The sequence below is a fragment of the Schistocerca gregaria genome, chromosome 6 (assembly GCF_023897955.1).
Source record: "Schistocerca gregaria isolate iqSchGreg1 chromosome 6, iqSchGreg1.2, whole genome shotgun sequence".
NCBI lineage: Eukaryota > Metazoa > Arthropoda > Insecta > Orthoptera > Acrididae > Schistocerca > Schistocerca gregaria.
In genome coordinates this window covers 273,521,411-273,543,092 of record NC_064925.1, presented here as the reverse complement: position 1 = coordinate 273,543,092, position 21,682 = coordinate 273,521,411, and the positions used below count along the sequence as shown (strand labels likewise).

At 38.8% G+C, this 21,682-nt stretch overlaps 1 protein-coding gene across 4 annotated transcripts in view; it reads left to right on the top strand.

Moving 5' to 3' along the window:
• The window catches only part of LOC126279055 (zinc finger protein 729-like), a 194,432-nt gene that overhangs the window by 148,107 nt on the left and 24,643 nt on the right, over nt 1–21,682 (top strand). For all 4 annotated transcript variants that reach the window (XM_049979485.1, XM_049979482.1, XM_049979483.1 and 1 more), the window contains 2 exons: nt 4,031–4,210; nt 17,916–17,999. In XM_049979485.1, coding sequence (XP_049835442.1) covers nt 4,031–4,210; nt 17,916–17,999 — 264 coding nt within the window. The remainder of the gene's footprint in view (nt 1–4,030; nt 4,211–17,915; nt 18,000–21,682) is intronic.

The following is a 21,682-nucleotide window of genomic DNA, read 5'->3' as shown; positions in this document are numbered from 1 at the left end:
AGACTTTTGTTTTGCACTTCATGCAGTGCTTTTGAAAGTGAGAGATCTATCAAGTGTCACTCCTAGGTATTTTGAGGTCTCATAGTATTCCAGTTCAACCCCCGGCCATACTATTTTCAACTTGCGAGGGGCTTCCTTGTTTCTCAAATGAAAAGCACACACTTGGGTCTTTGATGGGTTTTGTTTAAGCTGACTTGTGTTGTAGTATCTGGATAGATCTTCAAGGGCATTCGTGAGGTTCTCCAGTGATTCAAAATATGTGCTCTGGGTGGTTAGAGCAAGGTCGTCAGCATGTAAGAAGCTCCTGGTGTTTGGGGCTGTAGGTTGGTTGTTTGTGTATATATTAAACAGAATCAACTACATTGTCCTTGAAAGTCTACAAAGAACCTGTGATTCTGCAGAAGGGAGGTGATGAGTCTGGTTAGACCTAAATCTTTGGTCAGATTGTAGACCTTGACTAGTAGTAGATGGTGATTGACTGTGTCATACGCCGCTGATAAGTCGACAAATGCCACTCCTGTCACCTTGTGAGCTTCAAAGCCATCTCGTGTAAACTGTGCAAGTTTTAGCAGTTGTTCAGTACAGCTTGTGCCTAGACAAAATCTAGATTGTATAAGTAAGGTGTCAATTGCAGGTGATAGGCGATTCAAAATCAGTCTTTCCAGCAATTTGTAAAGATGACAAAGTAGTGCAACTGGTCTAAAATTCCTTGGATCATTTCCTTCCATGCCAGGTTTCAGCAAAGCAATCACTCAATTCTTCCACCATATTGTTGGAATTTGGTTTCTGTTTACAAAGTTCTCAGAAAGTTGGAGAATCCATTTCTTTGTATTTAAGCCAAAGTGTTTGATTTGCTCGGTTCATATATCATCCAAGCCAGCTGATTTGCCATTTTTGCTTATTCTGATAGCCTTCTGTAGTTCTTCCATGCTGAATGATGATGTAAGGTCATTACTCTCCTCTTGCTCTTCTCTTTGCTATTTCATTGGCAGTGATATTATGATGTGTAATGGTCTTAATTGGATCATTGTTTAGGTGTCTCGGAAGTCTCCAAGCTTTATGGCAGTCTCTTTTCAGATCCAAGTTTTCTATAGCTTTTATCCACTTATTTCTTTTTGTCTCCCTTATAGAAGAAATAAGCTTGCTCCCTGCTTCCATAGTTGCTTCACTGAAAGGGTTTTCTTCAAATAAGTAGTTGTATTCCACTAGTAGGGTGGCTTGGTCTGAAGTAAGCCCAGGGATATAAGATGTTTGACAGCTGCGAGGAATAGACATAAAGGCATTCTTGAACATCACTTTACAGGTGCCGTGAAGGTGTTACAGCTTTCGGGAATTGGTTCTATATAAGATACTTCAATGTCCAGCAATTCAGCAAATCTTGACCAATCAGCCTTCTTAAAATTAAACCTTCTCCGAAAAGATACCTTCTGTGCTCTTGTAGCAGCAAATAATTGACACATTATTAGTCTCTGATGTGAGTTGGATATTGGGTAGCAGACAGATTTTACACATTGTTGGCTGATACTGGTGCTACCAAAAATTAAGTCAGGATGGTAAGCTCGCCTCCACCTGCCGCTGTTAAGATACAGGCAGTTTTGAATCATGGATTAAAGTCAGGTGACTTGCTTCTGCTCACACTTGTACTGCTGTCCTATTCTCATCTTCACAATCATAGCCCGAAACGATACTATGGCTGTTGAAATTGCCAATCACAATCTGCACATGTTTATTTAGAAAATTGGGTGGTTTGTTCACAGTGAATTCAGGACAAGGTGGTTTATAAAGTGAAGTAATAGTGCAATTAACTGTTTCTAGTGTAAGAATTTCAATGTTATTTTCCTGCGTGAATACTGTTAATAAGATCTGGCTATCTGGATGAACAAAGATAGCACTTTCATATTTATCATGTGGTCTTTCGATGGCGAGATGCATTCCGTTTATTTTTGGTCTGCGCATGTCACAACTCCTATGTGTGTCTTGTATGCACAGTATATGGCACTGGTGCTGACTGAATAGTTCTTGTAGCAGTTCTTCTGTGGCTGGTGTTATGCCTTCTATGTTAATAGATATAATCGTTTAACTGTGCCCCTGAAAAGGGCTCAGGTATATATGTTTCTGGTGTGAAATAATCAGTAGCAAAGCCACTTTATAAAAAAGGAGAAAAGGATAATGTAGACAATTTTAGACCTATTTCTATGTCATCAGTGTTTGCTAAAGTTATTGAAAAGGCTGTCTATGTAAGGTTAATTAATCATTTTATATCACATGATTTGCTAGCAAATGTACAGTTCAGCTTTAACAACTGTAAATGCTATATCCTCTTTCCTCTGTAAGGTACTAGATGGGTTAAACAAAAGGTTTCGAACGCTATGCATATTTTTTGATTTAACTAAGGTGTTTGATTGTGTTGTCACTAAATATTACTCCAGAAGTTGGACCATTACGGAATATGGGGAGTAGCTCACAATTGGTTCACCTCTTACTTTAGCGACAGGCAGCAAAAGGTCATTATACTCAATGTTGAGAATGGCTGTGATATGGGGTCTGAGTGGGGTAGGGTCAAGTGGGGGGGGGGGGGGGGGGGGCAGGGATCAGTGCTGGGGCCACTTCTGTTCCTTGTTTACATAAATGATATGTCCTCTAGTATTACGGGTAACTCTAAAATATTTCTGTTTGCTGATGACACTAGCTTGGCAGTAGGTGATGTTGTGTGCAACGTTGGCTCGATTTCAAATAGTGCAGTTTGTGACCTAAGTTCATGGCTTGCAGAAAATAAACTAATGCTAAATCAAAGCAAGACTCAGTTTTTACAGTTTCTAACACACAATTCAACAAAATCTGACATTTTAATTTCACAGAATGGGCATATGATTAGTGGAACTGAACTGTTCAAATTTATAGGTGTTCAGATAGATAGTACACTGTTGTGAAAAGCCCACATTCAGGATCTTGTTCAAAGATTTAATGCTGCTATTTTTACTATTTGAACAGTATCTGAAGTGAGTGATTGTTTGACACAAAAATTAGTCTTCTTTGCTTATTTTCATTCGCTTATGTCATATGCTTTTATATTTTGGGGTAATTCTGCCCATTCTAAAAGGATATTTTTGTCTCAGAAACGGGCATTCAGGCAATAAGTGCTGTAAGTTCACTAACCTCTTGTCAACTCCTGGTCACGAGTCTGGGTGTTTTGACATTGGTCTCTCAATATCTATATTCCATACTATCATTTCTTCTTAACAATATTAGCTTATTCCCAAGAATAAGCAGCTTTCACTCGGTTAATACCCGGCAGAAATCAAACGTGCATTTGGATGAGACTTCCTTAACTCTAGTGCAGAAAAGTGTGCAGTATACTGCTGCATCCATTTTCAAAAAGCTACTGCTCGAATTCAAAAATCTTAGCAGTAATCCACACACTTACAAATTAAAACTAATAAGTTTTCTCATGGATCACTCCTTCTATTCTGTTCAGGAGTTTCTTGAAAAATTAAGCTGATTCTTGTTGTATTGTTGACTGTGTGTATTTATGGATTGACTTTTTTCAGGTTCATAAACATTTTATTTTTATCTGTTATTACTTTTATGTTGTAATTACATGTACTGACATGTTCCATGATCTTGGAGATTTGCTCCTCAATTTGGTGCTATAGAACTTGACATGTAAATAAAATAAAATAAAATAAAAATGGAAGACATGTCCCATGCATCCATCCACCCACCACCACCTACACCAGTCTGTCACTAACATCACCTATCGCATCAAAGGCAGGGCTACCTGTGAAACCATTCATGTGATCTACAAGCTAAGCTGCAGCCACTGTTTGTCACGTCATAGATCTGTTGCATATGCACAATTTTCCTGGCTGAATTCGTCTACTTTAAAGGAAGTAACATTGGGAAACTTACTTTCTTAGTGGGCCTCATACCTGCAGTGCCCCTGTCCCCCTCCCGATCCTTTGCAGTAGATTTCTCCTTACCTGTTTCTCATAGTGTTTCAGTATTCTAATTAGTGCATTTTTTTTTTCAGTCCACCTTCAACTGTTTCATTTACAAATGTCACACCTGCTTAGTAGGATTCAAACGTCGTGGCATGCTGGTGAACCATTTGGCTAAGCGCCATCCAGAGATTCCTCCCGACACCGTACCTGAACTCAATCTACCAATATTACGAGCGACACGAGACTACTACTGCCAGTATTGTGAGAAGGTAAGTTGTTGTTTAATATGTTGTAATATCGAAGCTTGTGCTTTACCCTAATTTTGCTTACACAGTAACTGAAACATAGTTTGGAAATTTGAAGGAAACTTAGCAGCTCCTTGTATATAGAATCCTTTTTAGTAACTAAACTTTTATTCCATCAATGTGCAGAAAAAGTTGTCACTAAGGAGTTTGCGTATTATTTTTCAGAGTTTTGTAAGAACATAAGAATTACAATTGATTTTGGAAATTGAATCTTGTGAGAAATGTACATGTTTTGGGCTGCCATATGTGTTGAAAAAGTATGCCTTGAATATTGAACACTGGAGAAGGATATCATTAAGCAGCAAAAAAAATTATGTTCAAATCAAGGATAAGTAATAAATAAAAATGGTGTGTGTGTGTGTGTGTGTGTGTGTGTGTGTGTGTGTGTGTGTGTGTGTGTGTTGGGGGTGGGGGGGGAGGGGGGGTGTTGGAAATATGAACAAGGTGCCCTGTATCTTGTATAAAAGTGTGTTCAGTAGTTAGTTACATAGAGGAATGATTGTTAGAGGTCCTAAAATTCTGTCCGTCAGTTTTTCCTTTGCATGAGTATAATCACAGACCTGTAAGAAATATAATATAGGAACATTTGGAGTCAGTTCATATACAGAAATGGAATAAAATATTCAAAAGTAATTTTTGAAATTACTTATGCATAAGAAAAGAAGTTTGACTTATCAGAATAAGACAATGTGAGACACAGAAAAGTCAGGCTAAGAACTTTAAAAACTAAAAATTATGTACAGAATGGAGGAAGATATGGAAGTAGCGAAGTATTAACCAAAAGTAGCGAAGTATTAACCAAGACCAAAGAGGAGAGGCGTCAATGGAAAACTCAGAATAGAGATGAAGCAGTTGTCTACAGCAGCAGCAAAGTTTGAAAGTTATAAATGTGTAGAAAGAATTGATAGATATGGCATCTATAAAGTTGGGGAGAAGACAAAAAGTATATCGTCTTATTATAAAGTCGATGAAACTTTTAAAAAATTGGTATGGGTAAATGAAGCAATGGAAGATTCAGGATGGAATAATGTCAACAGTGTGAAAAGGATAAATTGCCATACAGCAGAGATGTTGAGTCACAGGCAGGCACAACAAAAAGACACAAAACATGTAAGATTTCGGCCAGAAGACTTTCTTCTAAAATAGACAACATACACACATACATTCACACAAATGCAGCTCACCCACACGACCACAGTCCCTGGCCGCAGAGACCAGACTTCAAGCAAATGCGCATGATGGGGGTATCACCGAATTTACTCGAATCTAAGCCGCACCTAAAAAATGACTCAAAATCAAGGGAAAAAAAATTTCCCGGATCTAAGCCGCACCAGAAATTTGAGACTCGAAATTCAAGGGGAGAGAAAAGTTTTAGGCCGCACCTCCAAATCGAAACAAAGTTGGTCCATTGTAATATGAGACACAATTTAGGTTGAATGAATGATGATACAGCTACAGTAGTTTCGTTCGAGTCGTAAGCTTAGCAGTTAAGCTTTACCAGGTAGCCATTGCTATGCATCAGGCGCTCCATACGTATTTATACGGGTACCCTTCCTTTTTCATGTGCTTTGTCTGGTTTGAATTGATTGCTTATTTTTCTTTGATCTGATAAGTGCCGTTCTCTTTGTTACAGGTGTTTACACCACTCTAAGCTGAAAATGCATTATTGTACTGTGTGATGCATTGTTTGTCGCATTCTGATAATGAGTGTTTACAGCCTGTTGCCGCTCGCGGCATGGCTTGCTTTTGTGCACGCTTCCGCCGCTTACAATCAAAAAAAGGAGAGGAATCGTCTCATTAGCGAAATAATGGCAAGAGAGTGCTATTTGTTGCTATCTACATCGCTGCTTTTTTTTTTATAATGATCAACAAGAACCAAATAATAGACTGCGTATGATAGAAGATGTTCTGAACGAGAGTTTAGCGAAAATTTTTCTCTGTTTGAAAATTTTTGCAGGTGCCTCTTTAGTACATTTCATTCTGCACAGAAATTAGAGTCATCTTAGATTTAAAAATCTAGTCAATTGCCATACTTCATTTCTGACTGTATCAGTATTAGGCATAAGAATAATATGAGTATAAACATAACATGATATGTATATTCTTCCGCATTTGCTGTTGTCTCACTCTAGTTTCGTAGTTTATTAGGCAGGCAGGATTTAAATGAGATAGCAGCAAACACGAAAGAATACATGGCAAAATGTTTATATTCGTATTATACTTACGGTGAATAGAATACCGCATGTTATTCCCAATTCATAAAAGTTCCTATTAGCAACCATCACTTGTCACAGGTAGGGAAAAAATCAGGATGTAGAGTTGGCCATATTGACAAACATCCAAAACAGTCTTGCCAGTCGGATTTTCATAGTACATTAAAAGATTGCTATATTTGAAGATGAACAATACGGAATTTGTATTTACTTCTTTCGATAATGTACGAAAATGCAGTGGTCGAAACTCGGGGCGGAGAAAAAAAAGTTCGTCTTCCACATCTTTTTTTAATTTATTTACTGACGCAGAGGTTTTGGCGCCAGTATTTATCTTCGTGCCTGCAAAGCGTGCTTGTGTAGCGCTACATATATTCGATGGCAAAAGTTAGTTTTGGCGGCACCTACCAACATTTTTCAGAACTTTCACTTGCTTTGCACTCGGTTCTAAGCAGCAGGCGGTTTTTTGGCATACAAAAGCCGTAAAAAAAGTGTGGCTTAGATTCGAGTAAATATGGTCAGTTTGGGTTGTGGGAGTAACGGTAGCCTGGGGGGGGGGGGGGGGGGGGACACAGTAAAGTGCTATTTGTGGGAGCATACAAGAACAAGATGGAGAGAGTGTAGGGCAACTAGAGGCAGGTGGGAGGATTAAGTAGGGTTTAGGTTAATGTGTGAGATGGTAGGTAGGAATTTGGGATTGCACAGCAGGAGAATTTTACAGATGGAGAGGAGGTATTGCAAGGAGGTTTTGGCCTGATTGACAGGGTTTTTGCAGGATTTTGTTGGTGAGGGTTAAGCATTGGCGGGATTTGAACAGATAGAGGTCATTAGGGAAGGAGGGGTTGTAGCTGGAGATTATTAATTTGATGGTAAGGCCATTTGGGGGGGGGGGGGGGGGGGGGAGTTTCCATGAGCCAAGCAACAACTCAGGAACAGTATGTGAGACTGGGTTCTGGCCAGGGATAAGAAAACTTTTCTCTATTGGCCCATGTGGAAGGAACAAGGATCCAAGATGGGGGATAAAAACACGTAAAACTATGTAAATAACATAGAAATATTTTTCCGCCACCACCCAGACTGCTTCTACCATCACGTACAGTGGCTCTCTGTCAGTGGTTATATGTGCGTGAGCCACATGTGCGTAAAAATGTGTGTGTGTGTGTGTGTGTGTGTGTGTGTGTGTGTGTGTGTGTGTGTGTGTGTGTGTGTGTGTGTTTTCAGAAGAAGGTCTTTTAGCTGAAAGCTTAAGTGTTTAATAGTCTTTTTGCTGTGCTTGTCTGTGACCCAATATTTCTGCTGTATAGTGAGTAAAAATCTATCCTTTTCACAGTACATGTAACTGGCTTAACATAATGTAAGAAAAGATATGTTCCTTGAAAGACAATCTCTCATAGCTCTTTTAAACACAGGGATGCAAATTAGTTGTAGAAACCACCAACACTGTAGTTGCTGAAAATGATAGCAAACAAGGCAGAGAAGCTTTCTGCATGCTATAATTTGCAGTTGCCAGCTGTGAGTGAGTATGCAAAGAGCTTTCAATGGCAAGTTTCACAAAGCAGCACCTGTTTACAACAGTGCAATGAAGTGGTACAAGAAATTCACCAGATAGGTAGTGTTGCAGCTGCCGACATGGCAGTCGATTTTTTTATTGTGAGATTACATCAAAGATAGTGTTTACATTTCACTTTTACCACAAAAAAGTGCAACAATGCATCACAGCAGCTATTCTTACCTACACACCTGATATGCTGGGTTGGATTTGGGGAGAATTTGACCACCGATTAGATGTGTGCCACTTGACAAAGGATGAACACGTATAACTTTTATAAACATTATAAAAACAACTTTAGGATTTGCCTGTCACAAACTCCCATTATTTATTATGTTCTTGGCCATTTATCTGTATCAGTTATTTGAAATGTTTCACACACTTAATAATTATCCTTTATTATGAGACAGAATTGCTGGATAGCTCTCACCTTCAAGTGGAGGAATGTTTAGTTGTTCTGAAAGACACATGAAAGTGCTGACATTATCCTAGCTTTTGGAACTGTTAGATTATTTCTCAGGTGGGAGAACGGGGCAGGCTGAGGAAGGTTAAAAGAGAGGGGCATGTTACGTAGACCCCAGCATGAGAGGGACCAGCCCCTGCTCTCAAGTAAGATCTTGTTGTTCTGAAAGATAGGCTAGTGTCATCACTTTGAGACATGGGTTTTGGAACCACTAAACATTTCTCCTCCTGAAGATAAGTGATTACTTGCAGTTCTGTCTCATAATTAATTAACTTTCTTGGCTGAATTTTTTTCTGATACAGAAGACTTAAGTATAACAGAGAGTACTGAACATGACTATGGTTTCGTAGTCATGCAGTGACATTACAGACCTAGTCTCATTCACCTCTGTGTCGTTTCATGGATTGTGATTCACCACATAGAGGAGGCAGTGACCTACAGACAAGACCAGTGAAAAAGAATGCTAGAATTTTTTTTAGTTTTCAGTTTTTTTTTTTTAAGAAAAGTCCTCCTCCCTGTTTCGGCATCTGTTACTCTTCTTGTTGTCAGTGTTCCTTCTTGTGCTTGACTGTTGCTGCTGTTTGTATGTTTCCTCTGCATAATTCCTCAGTTAATTTCTAATTTTTTAAGCACAATCTCTTCTGTACATAAGAGCAATTGAATTAGAGACACCTAGCTAGTTGTGTGTAGCAACTACTTATGCTCCAATTACAGCAATGAAGTGTTACGTCTTGGAGGACTCCACATGATTCTAAAACTATGAGAGAATCATCGTGATTCATAACTGTGCAGCGGCACCCACACTTCATTGAGATTGCTCAGAGCAGTGTCCAAATCGTGCATGTCTTGGGATCCCACATGTGCTCAATAGGTTTAAAGTCAAGCGTCCTTTGGGGTGGAGGGGGTTTCCTTCTACGAGAGCATCTTCATGGGAGGAATGTTTTTCGTTAAACCATTAGGCACACACAGTCCAGGAGAAATGGAGCGGTGTATCATGCTGAGGGTAGAGGTGATGTATGTTGTTGTAGTTGGAGGCACAGATTACATTATTGAAAACTAGGTTTCTTTATTCTTTGTCATTGAGAGATAAGGACAGAGTATTTCATCCCACACATGAAAAGACCTCTCCCTCCTGCTCAGAATTCCAGGTGATTCTTGTACATAGTTAAGAGTGCCCATTAGCTTTGTTCCTGTGCCTATGCTAATTTTTGTGCGTTGTGTTGTGACTTCTGTACCTCTAAGAGAGAGTGATGATTTTGGTTGGTATGATTTGCTCACTGATTGTTGTTGTCGTCCAGCATTGTTTACACATTTGTGGCCCATTGCATGGTAGTCACTGGTGAACTCAGAGATCAAAACATCTTAAAGTGCCCAGTTGATTCTTGTGATGGTGGTTTTCACTTAACAAGAATTCTCACTGTGGACTCTTTGACACAGTAACAAGTGAAAATCCCAGTGGCTGCTGTCTCAGAGATTGAGTGTTCTGTGCACTGATACTAAGTGTCTTGCATATGGGTGAGGACATAACAGTTATCTGACAAGAAGAACTGCTCCATACACCCTTGCGTCTGGAGTGCTCCTTGTCCAATTCAGCAGCTACTTCTGTTGCTGTTGTTAATGTGCACATGCTATGTGTCTAATTTATTTGAAGTTTTTATTGTGAATATTAGCTTCAAAGTTTGTGTATGTTCTATTCTTCCTGCCCTTTTTCTTGTCATCTTAAATCCTAACGGATTCCATTCCAGCTGTACTATATTTCACCCCCTTCACTGTCTTGTGTATTTTTGCTGTTTGCTCCTATATGTCTAGAAAAAACAAATCCTTGATCCGACTTCTCTTATTAGATGTGCTTAAAAATCTGCATTAATGAATTTAAAACATACAATGAACCCATTTGGCAGAAATTCTGGAAATAATGACTGAAATAAAAACTGAGATTGTGAATTCGCCAGATTAAGATGGCTGTGGTTTTTTTAAGTTATCAGTATAATCTACCAGTAAAAATATGAGAAGGAGGTGCTAATTACAAAATCAAAGTTGATGCAATTTCCTTCCTTTCATCCAGTTGTTCATCTCATACTTAACCATTCCAGCAAGCGAATCTAAGCCACCAAATTGTCAAATCATGACGAAATTAACCATCCTTCATTATTAAAAATTAAAAATAATTCCATAAGGTAGCTAATTTCCTGTTAAGAGTTTTAATGGTTATTTAAATACTTGTATGTCTTCAGCCTTTCCAAAGCAGCTTGCAGTCAATCAGAAACAAAGTATTTTATAAGGTAAACTGAGAATTTACATGTAGAGATCCATCTGCTGAAATCATTATTTTTGTAGATTTTATATATAATGCTTCTCGCTTTCTCCATTCTTCCATTTCTTATTTTTTTGTTATCAAAGATTTAGTGTGAATGGAAGTAGATGTACAACTATTTTTCTTGTTAACTAACTTTGCCGTTGTTGTCCCAGTAAGAAAGTACTGTATAAGGAATGTTGAGATGTCACGCGTAGAATATCTCTCTATCTCTCTCTCTCTCTCTCTCTCTCTCTCTCTCTCTCTCTCTCTCTCTCTCTCTCTCTCTCTCTCCTCCCCCTCTCCCTCTCCCTCTCCCCTCCCCTCCCCTCCCACCCTTCTCCCCCCTCTCTCCTTCCCTCCCTCCCTCCCTCTCTAATGGGAGGAGTGTTTCTCAAACCATTAGGCACAGTCCAGGAGTGGTGATCTAATGTATTGTCTTAGCAACGGTACAGGTGACGTGTTTCTGATGTATTTGAACTTTCAATTGTTAATATTAGCATCAAAGTTTGTGTTTGTTCCATTCTTCCTGCCCTTTTTCTGCAAGGATAAGAACATGTTTTCTTTTTGCAGGTGATGTAGTTGTCTATTACGTGTGAAGTACTGTCTGAAAGAAGCTTATTTCAAAGTGGTACAAAGATTGGCAACTTGCTTTAAATGTTCAGAAGTGTAAAGTTGTGCAGTTCATAAAATGAAAAAAATGGTGTCTCCTATGGTTATAATAGCAATGAGTCACAGTTGGAATCAGTCAACTCATACAACTACCTGAGTGTGACACTTTGTTAGGGTATGAAATTAAATGATCACATAGGCTCAGTTGTGGGTAAATTAGGTTGTTGTTGTTGAAGTTGTTGTGGTCTTCAGTCCTGAGACTGGTTTGATGCAGCTCTCCATGCTATTCTATCCTGTGCAACATTCTTCATCTCCCAGTACTTACTGCAACCTACATCGTTCTGAATCTGCTTAGTGTATTCATCTCTTGGTCTCCCTCTACGATTTTTACCCTCCACGCTGCCCTCCAATGCTAAATTGGTGATCCCTTGATGCCTCAGAACATGTCCTACCAACCGGTCCCTTCTTCTTGTCAAGTTGTGCCACAAACTCCTCTTCTCCCCAATTCTATTCAATACTTCCTCATTAGTTATGTGATCTACCCATCTAATCTTCAGCATTCTTCTGTAGCACCACATTTCGAAAGCTTCTATTCTCTTCTTGTCCAAACTATTTGTCGTCCATGTTTCACTTCCATACATGGCTACACTCCATACAAATACTTCCAGAAACGACTTCCTGACACGTAAATCTATACTCAATGTTACGAAATTTCTCTTCTTCAGAAACGCTTTCCTTGCCATTGCCAGTCTACATTTTATATCCCCTCTACTTCGACCATCATCAGTTATTTTGCTCCCCAAATAGCAAAACTCCTTTACTACTTTAAGTGTCTCATTTCCTAATCTAATTCCCTCAGTATCACCCGACTTAATTCGACCACATTCCATTATCCTCGTTTTGCTTTTGTTGATGTTCATCTTATGTCCTCCTTTCAAGACACTGCCCATTCCATTTAACTGCTCTTCCAAGTCCTTTGCTGTCTCTGACAGAATTACAATGTCATTGGCGAACCTCAACGTTTTTATTTCTTCTCCATGGATTTTAACACCTACTCTGAATTTTTCTTTTGTTTCCTTTACTGTTTGCTCAATATACAGATTGCATAACATGGGGCACAGGCTACAACCCTGTCTTACTCCCTTCCCAACCACTGCTTCCCTTTCATGCCCCTCGACTCTTATAACTGCCATCTGGTTTCTGTACAAATTGTAAATAGCTTTTTGCTCCCTGTATTTTACCCCTGCCACCTTTAGAATTTGAAAGAGAGTATTCCAGTCAACATTGTCAACAGCTTTCTCTAAATCTACAAATGCGGTCAGTATTGCCTCACGTGTTCCAACATTTCTGCGGAATCCAAACTGATCTTCTCCGAGGTCAGCTTCTACCAGTTTTTCCATTCGTCTGTAAAGAATTCGTGTTAGTATTTTGCAGCTGTGACTTATTAAACTGATAGTTCGGTTATTTTCACATCTGTCAACACCTGCTTTCTTTGAGCTTAAAATTATTATTATTATTCTTGAAGTCTGAGGGTATTTCGCCTGTCTCCTACATCTTGCCCACCAGATGGTAGAGTTTAGTCAGCATTGGCTCTCCCAAGGCCGTCAGTAGTTCCAATGGAATGTTGTCTACTCCCGGGGCCTTGTTTCGACCCAGGTCTTTCATTGCTCTGTCAAACTCTTCACGCAGTATCGTATCTCCCATTTCATCTTGATCTACATCCTCTTCCATTTCCATAATATTGTCCTCAAGTACATCACCCTTGCATAGACCCTCTAAATACTCCTTCCACCTTTCTGTTTTCCCTTCTTTGCTTAGAACTGTGTTCCCATCTGAGCTCTTGATATTCATACAAGTGGTTCTGTTTTCTCCAAAGGTCTCCTTTTAATTTTCCTGTAGACAGTATCTATCTTACCCCTAGTGAGATAAGCCTCTACATCCTTACATTTGTCCTCTAGCCATCCCTGCTTAGCCATTTTGCACTTCCTGTTGATCTCATTTTTGAGACGTTTGAATTCGTTTTTGGCTGCTTCATTTACTATGTTTTTATATTTTCTCCTTTCATCAATTTAATTCAATATCTCGTTTGTTACCCAAGGATTTCTACTAGCCCTCGTTTTTTTACCTACTTGATCCTCTGCTGCCTTCGCTACTTCATCCCTCAGAGCTACCCAATCTTCTTCTACTGTATTTCTTTCCCCCATTACTGTCAATTGTTCCCTTATGCTCGCCCTGAATCTCTGTACAACCTCTGGTTTAGTCAGTTTATCCAGGTCCCATCTCCTTAAATTCCCACCTTTTTGCAGTTTCTTCAGTTTTAATCTACAGTTCATAAACAATAGATTGTGGTCAGAGTCCACATCTGCCCCTGGAAATGTCTTACAATTTAAAACCTGGTTCCTAAATCTCTGTCTTACCATAATATAATCTATCTGATACCTTCTAGTATCTCTAGGTTTTTTCCATGTATACAACCTCCTTTCATGATTCTTGAACCAAGTGTTTATTCACCTGACCAAAAGTCTTGTTGCTCCTGCCACCGAACTTCACTAATTCCCACCATATCTAACTTCAACCTATCCATTTCTCTTTTTAAATTTTCTAACCTACCTGCCTGATTAAGGGATCTGACATTTCACGCTCCGATCCGTAGAACGCCAGATTTCTTTCTCCTGATAACGACGTCCTCCTGAGTAGTCCCCGCCCGGAGGTCCGAATGGGGGACTATTTTACCTCCTGAATATTTTACCCAAGAGGACCCCATCATCATTTAACCATACAGTAAAGCTGCATGCCCTCGGGGAAAATTACGGCTGTAGTTTCCCCTTGCTTTCAGCCGTTCCCAGTACCAGCACAGCAAGACCGTTTTGGTCATCCAGACTGTTGCCTCTGCAACTACTGAAAAGGCTGCTGCCCCTCTTCAGGAGCCACACGTTTGTCTGGCCTCTCAACAGATACCCCTCCGTTGTGGTTGTACTTACAGTATGGCCATCTGTATCACTGAGGCACGCAAGCCTCTCCAGCAACGGCGAGGTTCGTGGTTCATGGAGGTAGGGTAAATTAGGTGGTAGACTTTAATTTATTGGTAGAATACTGGAGAAGTGCAATTAGTCTACAAAGGAGATTGTTTACAAATTACTCGTGTGACCCATTCTAGAATATTGCTCAGTTGTGTGGGACCTGTATTAAGTAGGACTAATGGATGCTAAGGAACATATACAAAGAAGGGCAGCACGAATGGTCACAGGTTTGTTTGACCCATGGGAGAGTGATGACGAAGATACTGAAGAAACTAAACTGGCTGACTCTTCAAGATATAGGTAAACTATCCTGAGAAAGTCTACTAACGAAGTTTCAAGAACTTGCTTTAAACGATGACTAGGATTATACTACAACACCGTACATACCGCTCACATAGGGATTGTGAGGACAAGATTAGAATGATCACAACAAGCCCAAAGGCATTCAAATAATCATTTTTCCTGCACTCTGTATGTGAATGAAGAAACCCTGAACCATAATAACTGGTACAATGGGATGTACCCCTCACATGCACTTCATGGTGGTTTGCAGAATATGGATTTGGATGTAGATGTAGGTATGAGCATTAAGATTGGCCAATTGCTTGTGGAAGGGATGAGAGTGGAAAAGAGAGAGAAACGAAAAACCGTAATTTGCCAGTGTGCCATATGTTGGCCCTGTCTTCAGAAGAAGAAGAAAAAGAAAAAAAAATCAGTTATCTCCGACAGATTAAGGGCACCGAATATATTTTGCTCCTGTGACCTCTGCTTTTTAAAGCTAAAGGTGACCTGGACCTCTAAAATTTCAATATACAAAACTGTTCCTTGAAATGAAATGAGTTTCAGTTTAAACTGCTATCATCATTGAAAGCAGATATTTGTTGGCTTTCAAATCTCTGTGACATCTTTGTTGAACCTGAACCCAGGACTCACTAGCAACAAATGTCTGAGCCATGTTCTTATACTTCTAATTTTCTCTAAGAGAACTTATCCTCCTATCTTCTCTTCACTGCTCAGGTTTACTTCATCAAATGGAGAGCTGATTGTGTGAATCATATAGTGGCTGCAATCCGTATTCCTTTTTTAAATTTCAGACACAAATCTTAAGTAGAGCTGAATAGGCACAGGCTGGTTTCCTACACTTGCAACACAAAAAAATCTTTTAGCAGAACACATTCCTCAGCATACAAGGCACTAAGTTAGCACCTATTTCACCATGAGAATAATCTGACTTCCAGCACCAATTCCTCAGAATTACGTAAATTCATCATTTGCCCCACACATGTGCTTGTTTTTCGTCTGCAGCCTCAGTATATTATCGATTGATGCATCTTTTGCTAAATGTAGGAATCTCTAATTACAGCGGAGTGAAAACAACATTCTTGAAACATCCCCAAGGCTGTGGCTAAGCCAGGTGTCCACAGTATCCTTTTTTCCAGGAGTGCTAGTTCTGCAAGGTTCGCAGAAGAGCTTCTATGAAGTTTGGAGACTAGTTACTGGCAGAATTAAAGCTGTGAAGACGTGCCATGAGTCGTGCTTGGGTAGCTCTGTTGATAGGGCACTTGCCCACAAAAGGCAAAGGTCTTGAGTTTGAGTCTCAATCCAGCACACAGTTTCAGTCTGCTAGGAAGTTTCATATCAGTGTGATCTTTTTGACAAAATTGTTTTTTTTGCCATATTCAGTATTTTTTTTCTGAATTTATTGTTACATTTTAAGAAATCGGTGTTATCATTTGCCAAACTTTGTGTTATTTTTTTGTCAAATTAAATTTATTATTCACTATTGTTTTTGCTAAATTATATGGTTTTATGCCAAATTCAGTGCTATTCTTGCTGATTTCAATGCTGTTTTCATGTTCATGTCAATATTTGTTACTTGGAATGTGAATTGCCAGCTTAAGATTGTACATGACCCTCAGTATTTCGGAGATTACAAATCAAAATAATGTTTTAACATTCAATAACTATCACTTATGAATATCAGTAAACTGCCGACCTCACATTTATAACATTTTTCAAGACAGAATTGCAAATTTTGGGATGTCTTGTAAAAATCTCCTGTTTTACATTATTTCACCAAAAACCACTTATTAATGTTATAGTTGTCGTGAAATATTCCTGTCCCTACTCGTTGCTCGTGTATAAATCAGCACTCTATGCAAGCAATTAAATAGCTTTCTTTGACTTATTTCACAAATTGTAACACCTTGTAACCTTTTGAAGCTAATTAAGGCCATAGAAGCATGGTCTCTTCCAAATGTATGATTGACCAAATGGTGATTCTGGTAGCTGAGGTCAGAAGTTTTTGTTAATCCTGCCTCTTGATTTCCTGTGGTGGTATTTACAGAGAAACTGTCATCTCCTAACACGTAGTTCTTTATTTCTAACCAAGAAGTCAAACACCAGTTTTCATAAATTTAGCTTTTGAAAAAGTTTTTATGTAACAAAATATTTTCATTCAGTCTTTCACCCCCCTGGAGGTTGAATTTCCAAAAACATTGAAACATGTATTTCTTTTTTGTTTTGTTTCTAATCGAGAAGTCAGATATGAATTTTCATATATGTAACTTTAAAAATGCTTTAGTAGTTCTTTAATAATGATAAAAAACAGTTTCACCCACTATTTTATCTCTTTAGGAACTGAATTTCCAAATATGCTTCAACAAATCTTTTTTTATATCCAGCTGAGAGAGCAAATGCCAATTTTCATAGTGCAAGATTCAAAATTGCCTTAATAGCAACATATTTTCAAAAAACAGTTAATCCCTATTTCCGTAATTTCCAAAAATCTGTTCTTACCTATGACTGCAGTACAAGATCAATGACCTCTCCAAACTTGAAGTTTCTTTCCTTGCCAGTTTGGGCTGTGCTGGACTGAGTCAATGAACCAACCATGACATTTCCTTTTAATATAGAGATTAATATTATACTCAGCTTTTGATCTTTGGTGGATTTTACATTTGGACAACTTTTTGTGCTTTAGACTGTACGAAACAAAAGATATACTAAGTGCTATTTGTATGCAAGTTATACTGTTCAGCTTCAAAATCATTTCAAAGCTTGAACACTTTATATGTTACATTTTATTTGTCATTTGATTGGAATTGATGTAGTTTCATTCACCAAGTACTACACAATGTGTGTTTCTTATGCATGAGTAAGTCTAATGTTGCATGTTATATGTCTGTTCTTAAAGCCTTAGCCCAAAGACCTTGCTTCACAAATTACACACCTTTAAATAAATTGATTAGTGCAACAGTGTTACAGGTTTCCAATCATTGCTGTCATGTTTTGCACATTGTTCTTGACAGACAGGAAATATGTTGATAAAGGGATTCCTGGCCCAAATTGTAATATATATATTTTCACTGTGATACTATGCAGAGCAGTGTTTTGTTGTTTCAACAGTCTCATTAGTTTTGGAAATGTGTAACTAATTATGCAATGCTATACTGCATAAATAATTGTTTATTGTGTGTGGATACATGGTGTGTACATTACAGATGATGTGTTATGCTACAGGTATACAAGAGCAGCTCAAAGCGTAAAGCACATATATTGAAAATACACCCAGGTGCAGAACTGCCACTAAGTAACCGTCGGAAGGTAAGTGATTCTTAGTTATCAGAGGGCAATGACACTCACTAATTTAAGAACGTTCATGTGTTTGTAAGGCAAGTGTTGGAATTGATAGACATGAGTTTGTTGGTAAAAGATGTGTGTCACATAATTGTAATAGTGTATCATGTTCCATGCAGATCTTGTTGATTAATTCATTTTTTGTTGATAGTTAGTTATCTATTACAGGAAATAAATAGTAAATTGATATGCAGTGATCAGTGTATCTACTTTCTCACATATATACGGTGGGATTGCTTAAACTTGAGAGAGTGTAATAGTACCATGTTTAATACGTGTCTCGTTGATTTAAGACGAAAGTTCCTGAAGTTGTACATATAAAGAGAAATACTATTTAGCAAACAATCCAAAATAAAGAGGCTTCAAGTGTGATCTAAAGAGGTATTCAAAATTAAGTGCAGAGATAAAGGAAAATTCTCTCCAGATGTGAAATGAGTGTTTTGTGGTGGCTATAGCCCTTCTTTTAGATGCAGTCCTTGGTCTTCTCCATATCATTGTATTCAGTGGCTGTGTCTAGGCATACAGTACTGCCTGAACAAAATAGGGTTATCATGCTTACTGATGGTGTCAAATGGCATACATTTGCACCATTAAAAAAGAAATGGATATTAAGCACTAGAAATAGTTCATCTTCAAAATGGCCCTGAGCACTATGGGACTTAACTTCTGAGGTCATCAGTCCCCTAGAACTTAGAACTACTTAAATCTAACTAACCTAAGGACATCACACACATCCATGACCAAGGCAGGATTCGAACCTGCGACCGTAGTGGTCGCGTGGTTCCAGACTGTAGTGCCTGGAACCGCTCAGCCACTCCAGCTAGTTCATCTAATTATAACCTTAAGCATCCATCAATCAAGTATATTTTTGAAAAAATCATTGATTTTCATAACAAGTAATTGCCACGTGACAGTGCTGATAGTGGTATCAACAAAGGTCACAGTCACATCTCGTAGCCTTCAGATGATGACACTTGTTGAAACACTGCAGTATCTTGAATACAGCCACTATGTTGGAAACCTGCCAAGCTGAAGAAAATAAGGTGAAAATGCTGAGCAAAAATCATTGAGTTCTTGCAAATCAGTAATCCAGTGGCTAAAATGTGCCAGTTCTGAAAATAGTAGAATGACAACTACTTACGTAAATTTAAAGGACAGACAATGGGGCTAATGTTAGCAGCAGCAAAAATGTTTTTATGTGAGGCTGAATAAATAAACAGTGATCACCATGGTCTATCATCTAATACATGGAATGACATGGAATGCAGGGACGTGCCATACTTATTTTATGTCATTAGATAAAAGTGAATGATGGAGATGGAAGACAAGCTATTGGCTACTGCAAATGGCATAGCATGAGGCAAGGGGGTATCATCACCCAAGGCGGCACAGATGTGAAAGGGGGGGGGGGGGGGGCAGGTGGCAGGGATCGGCTGTGCTGAATAATCCTCTCTGCAGCATCAGACCGTATTATTATATCAGATAATTGTATTGTCATCAGGCCTGCATACGTACTTAGGCAGAATTTAAAGTCAGTTGGACTAGTGGGAGTGGTTAAAATGGAGAGTTGTAAGATTTGACCTAAGCAAATATAGTACTTATATTTGTTGATGTTTTTGTTATGATCTTCATTTCAGAGACTGGTTTGATGCTGCTCTCCATGCTATTCTGTCCTGTGCAAGCTTCTTCATCTCCCAGTACCGACTGCAATGTACATCCTACTGAATCTACTCAGTGTATTCATCTCTTGGTCTTCCTCTATGATTTTTACCCTCCACGCTGCCCTCCAATACTAAATTGGTGATCCCTTGATACCTCGGAACATGTCCTACCAACCGATCCCTTCCTCTAGTCAAGTTGTGCCACGAATTTCTCTTCTCCCCAATTCTATTCAATACCTTCTCATTAGTTATATGATCTACTCCCCAATTGTATTCAATACCTTCTCATTAGTTATGTGATCTACCCATCTAATCTTCTACTCTTCTTGTACAGACTATTTGTCGTCCATGTTTCACTTCCAAATATTTTCAGAAACGACTTCCTGACATTTAAATCTATACTCGATGTTAAAAAATTTATCTTCTTTAGAAACGTTTTCTTTGCCATTCCCAGTCTACATTTTATATACTCCCTACTTCGACCATCATCAGTTATTTTGCTCCCCAAATAGCAAAGCTCATCTACTGCTTTAAGTGTCTCATTTCCTAGTCTAATTACCTCAGCATCACCCAACTTAAATCGATCACGTTCCATTATCCTTGTTTCGCTTTTGTTGAAGTACATCTTATATCCTCCTTTCAAGATACTGTCCATTCCGTTCAGCTGCTCTTCCATGTCCTTTGCTGTCTCTGAAAGAATTACAATGTCACCAGCGAACCTCAAAGTTTTTATTTCTCCTCCATGGGTTTTAATTCCTACTTCGAATATTTCTTTTGTTTCCATTACTGCTTGCTCAATATACAGATTGAATAACATCGGGGATAGGCTACAACCCTGTCTCACTCCCTTCCCAATCACTGCTTCCCTTTCATGCCCCTCAACTCTTATAACTGCCATCTCATTTCTGTACAAATTGTAAATAGCCTTTCGCTCCCTGTATTTTACCACTGCCATCTTTAGAATTTGAAAGAGAGTATTCCAGTCAACATTGTCAAAAGCTGTTTTCTAAGTCAACAAATGCTAGAAACATAGGTTTGCCTTTCCTTAATCTATTTTCTAAGATAAGTCGTATGGTCAGTATTGCCTCACGTGTTCCAAGATTTCTATGGAAACCAAACTGATCCCCCCGAGGTTACTTTCTACCAGTTTTTCCATTCGTCTGTAAAGAATTCGTGTTAGTATTTTTCAGCCCTGACTTATTAAACTGATAGTTTGGTAATTTTTACATCTGTCAACACCTGCTTTCTTTGGTATTGGAATTATTATATTCTTCTTGAAGTCTGAGAGTATTTTGCCTGTCCCATACATCTTGCTCACCACATGGTAAAGTTTTGTTAGGCATGGCTCTCCCAAGGCTGTCAGTAGTTCTAATGGAATGTTGTCTACTCCCAGGCCCTTGTTTCGACTTAGGTCTTTCAGTGCTCTGTCAAACTCTTCACGCAGTATCATATCTCCTAGTTCATGTTCGTCTACATTCAAGTACACCACCCCTCTGTATACTCCTTCTACCTTTCTGCTTTCCCTTCTTTGCTTAGAACTGGTTTTCCTTCTGTGCTCTTGATATTCATACAAGTGGTTCTGTTTTCTCCAAAGGTCTCTTTAATTTTCGTGTAGGCAGTATCTATCTTACCCCTAGTGAGATAAGCCTCTACATCCTTACATTTGGCCTTTACCCATCCCTTCTTAGCCATTTAGCACTTTCTGTCGACCTCAGTTTTGAAACGTTTGTTTTCCTTTTTGCCTGCTCTATTTACTGCATTTTTATATTTTCTCCTTTCATCAATTAAATTCAATATATCTTCTGTTACTCGAGGATTTTTACTAGCCCTCATCTTTTTACCTACTTGATCCTCTGCTGCCTTCACTACTTCATCTGTCAGAGCTACCCATTCTTCTTCTGCTGTATTTCTTTCCCCCATTCCTGTCACTTGTTCCATTATGCTCTTCCTAAAACTCTGTACAACCTCTGGGTCTTTCAGTTTATCCAG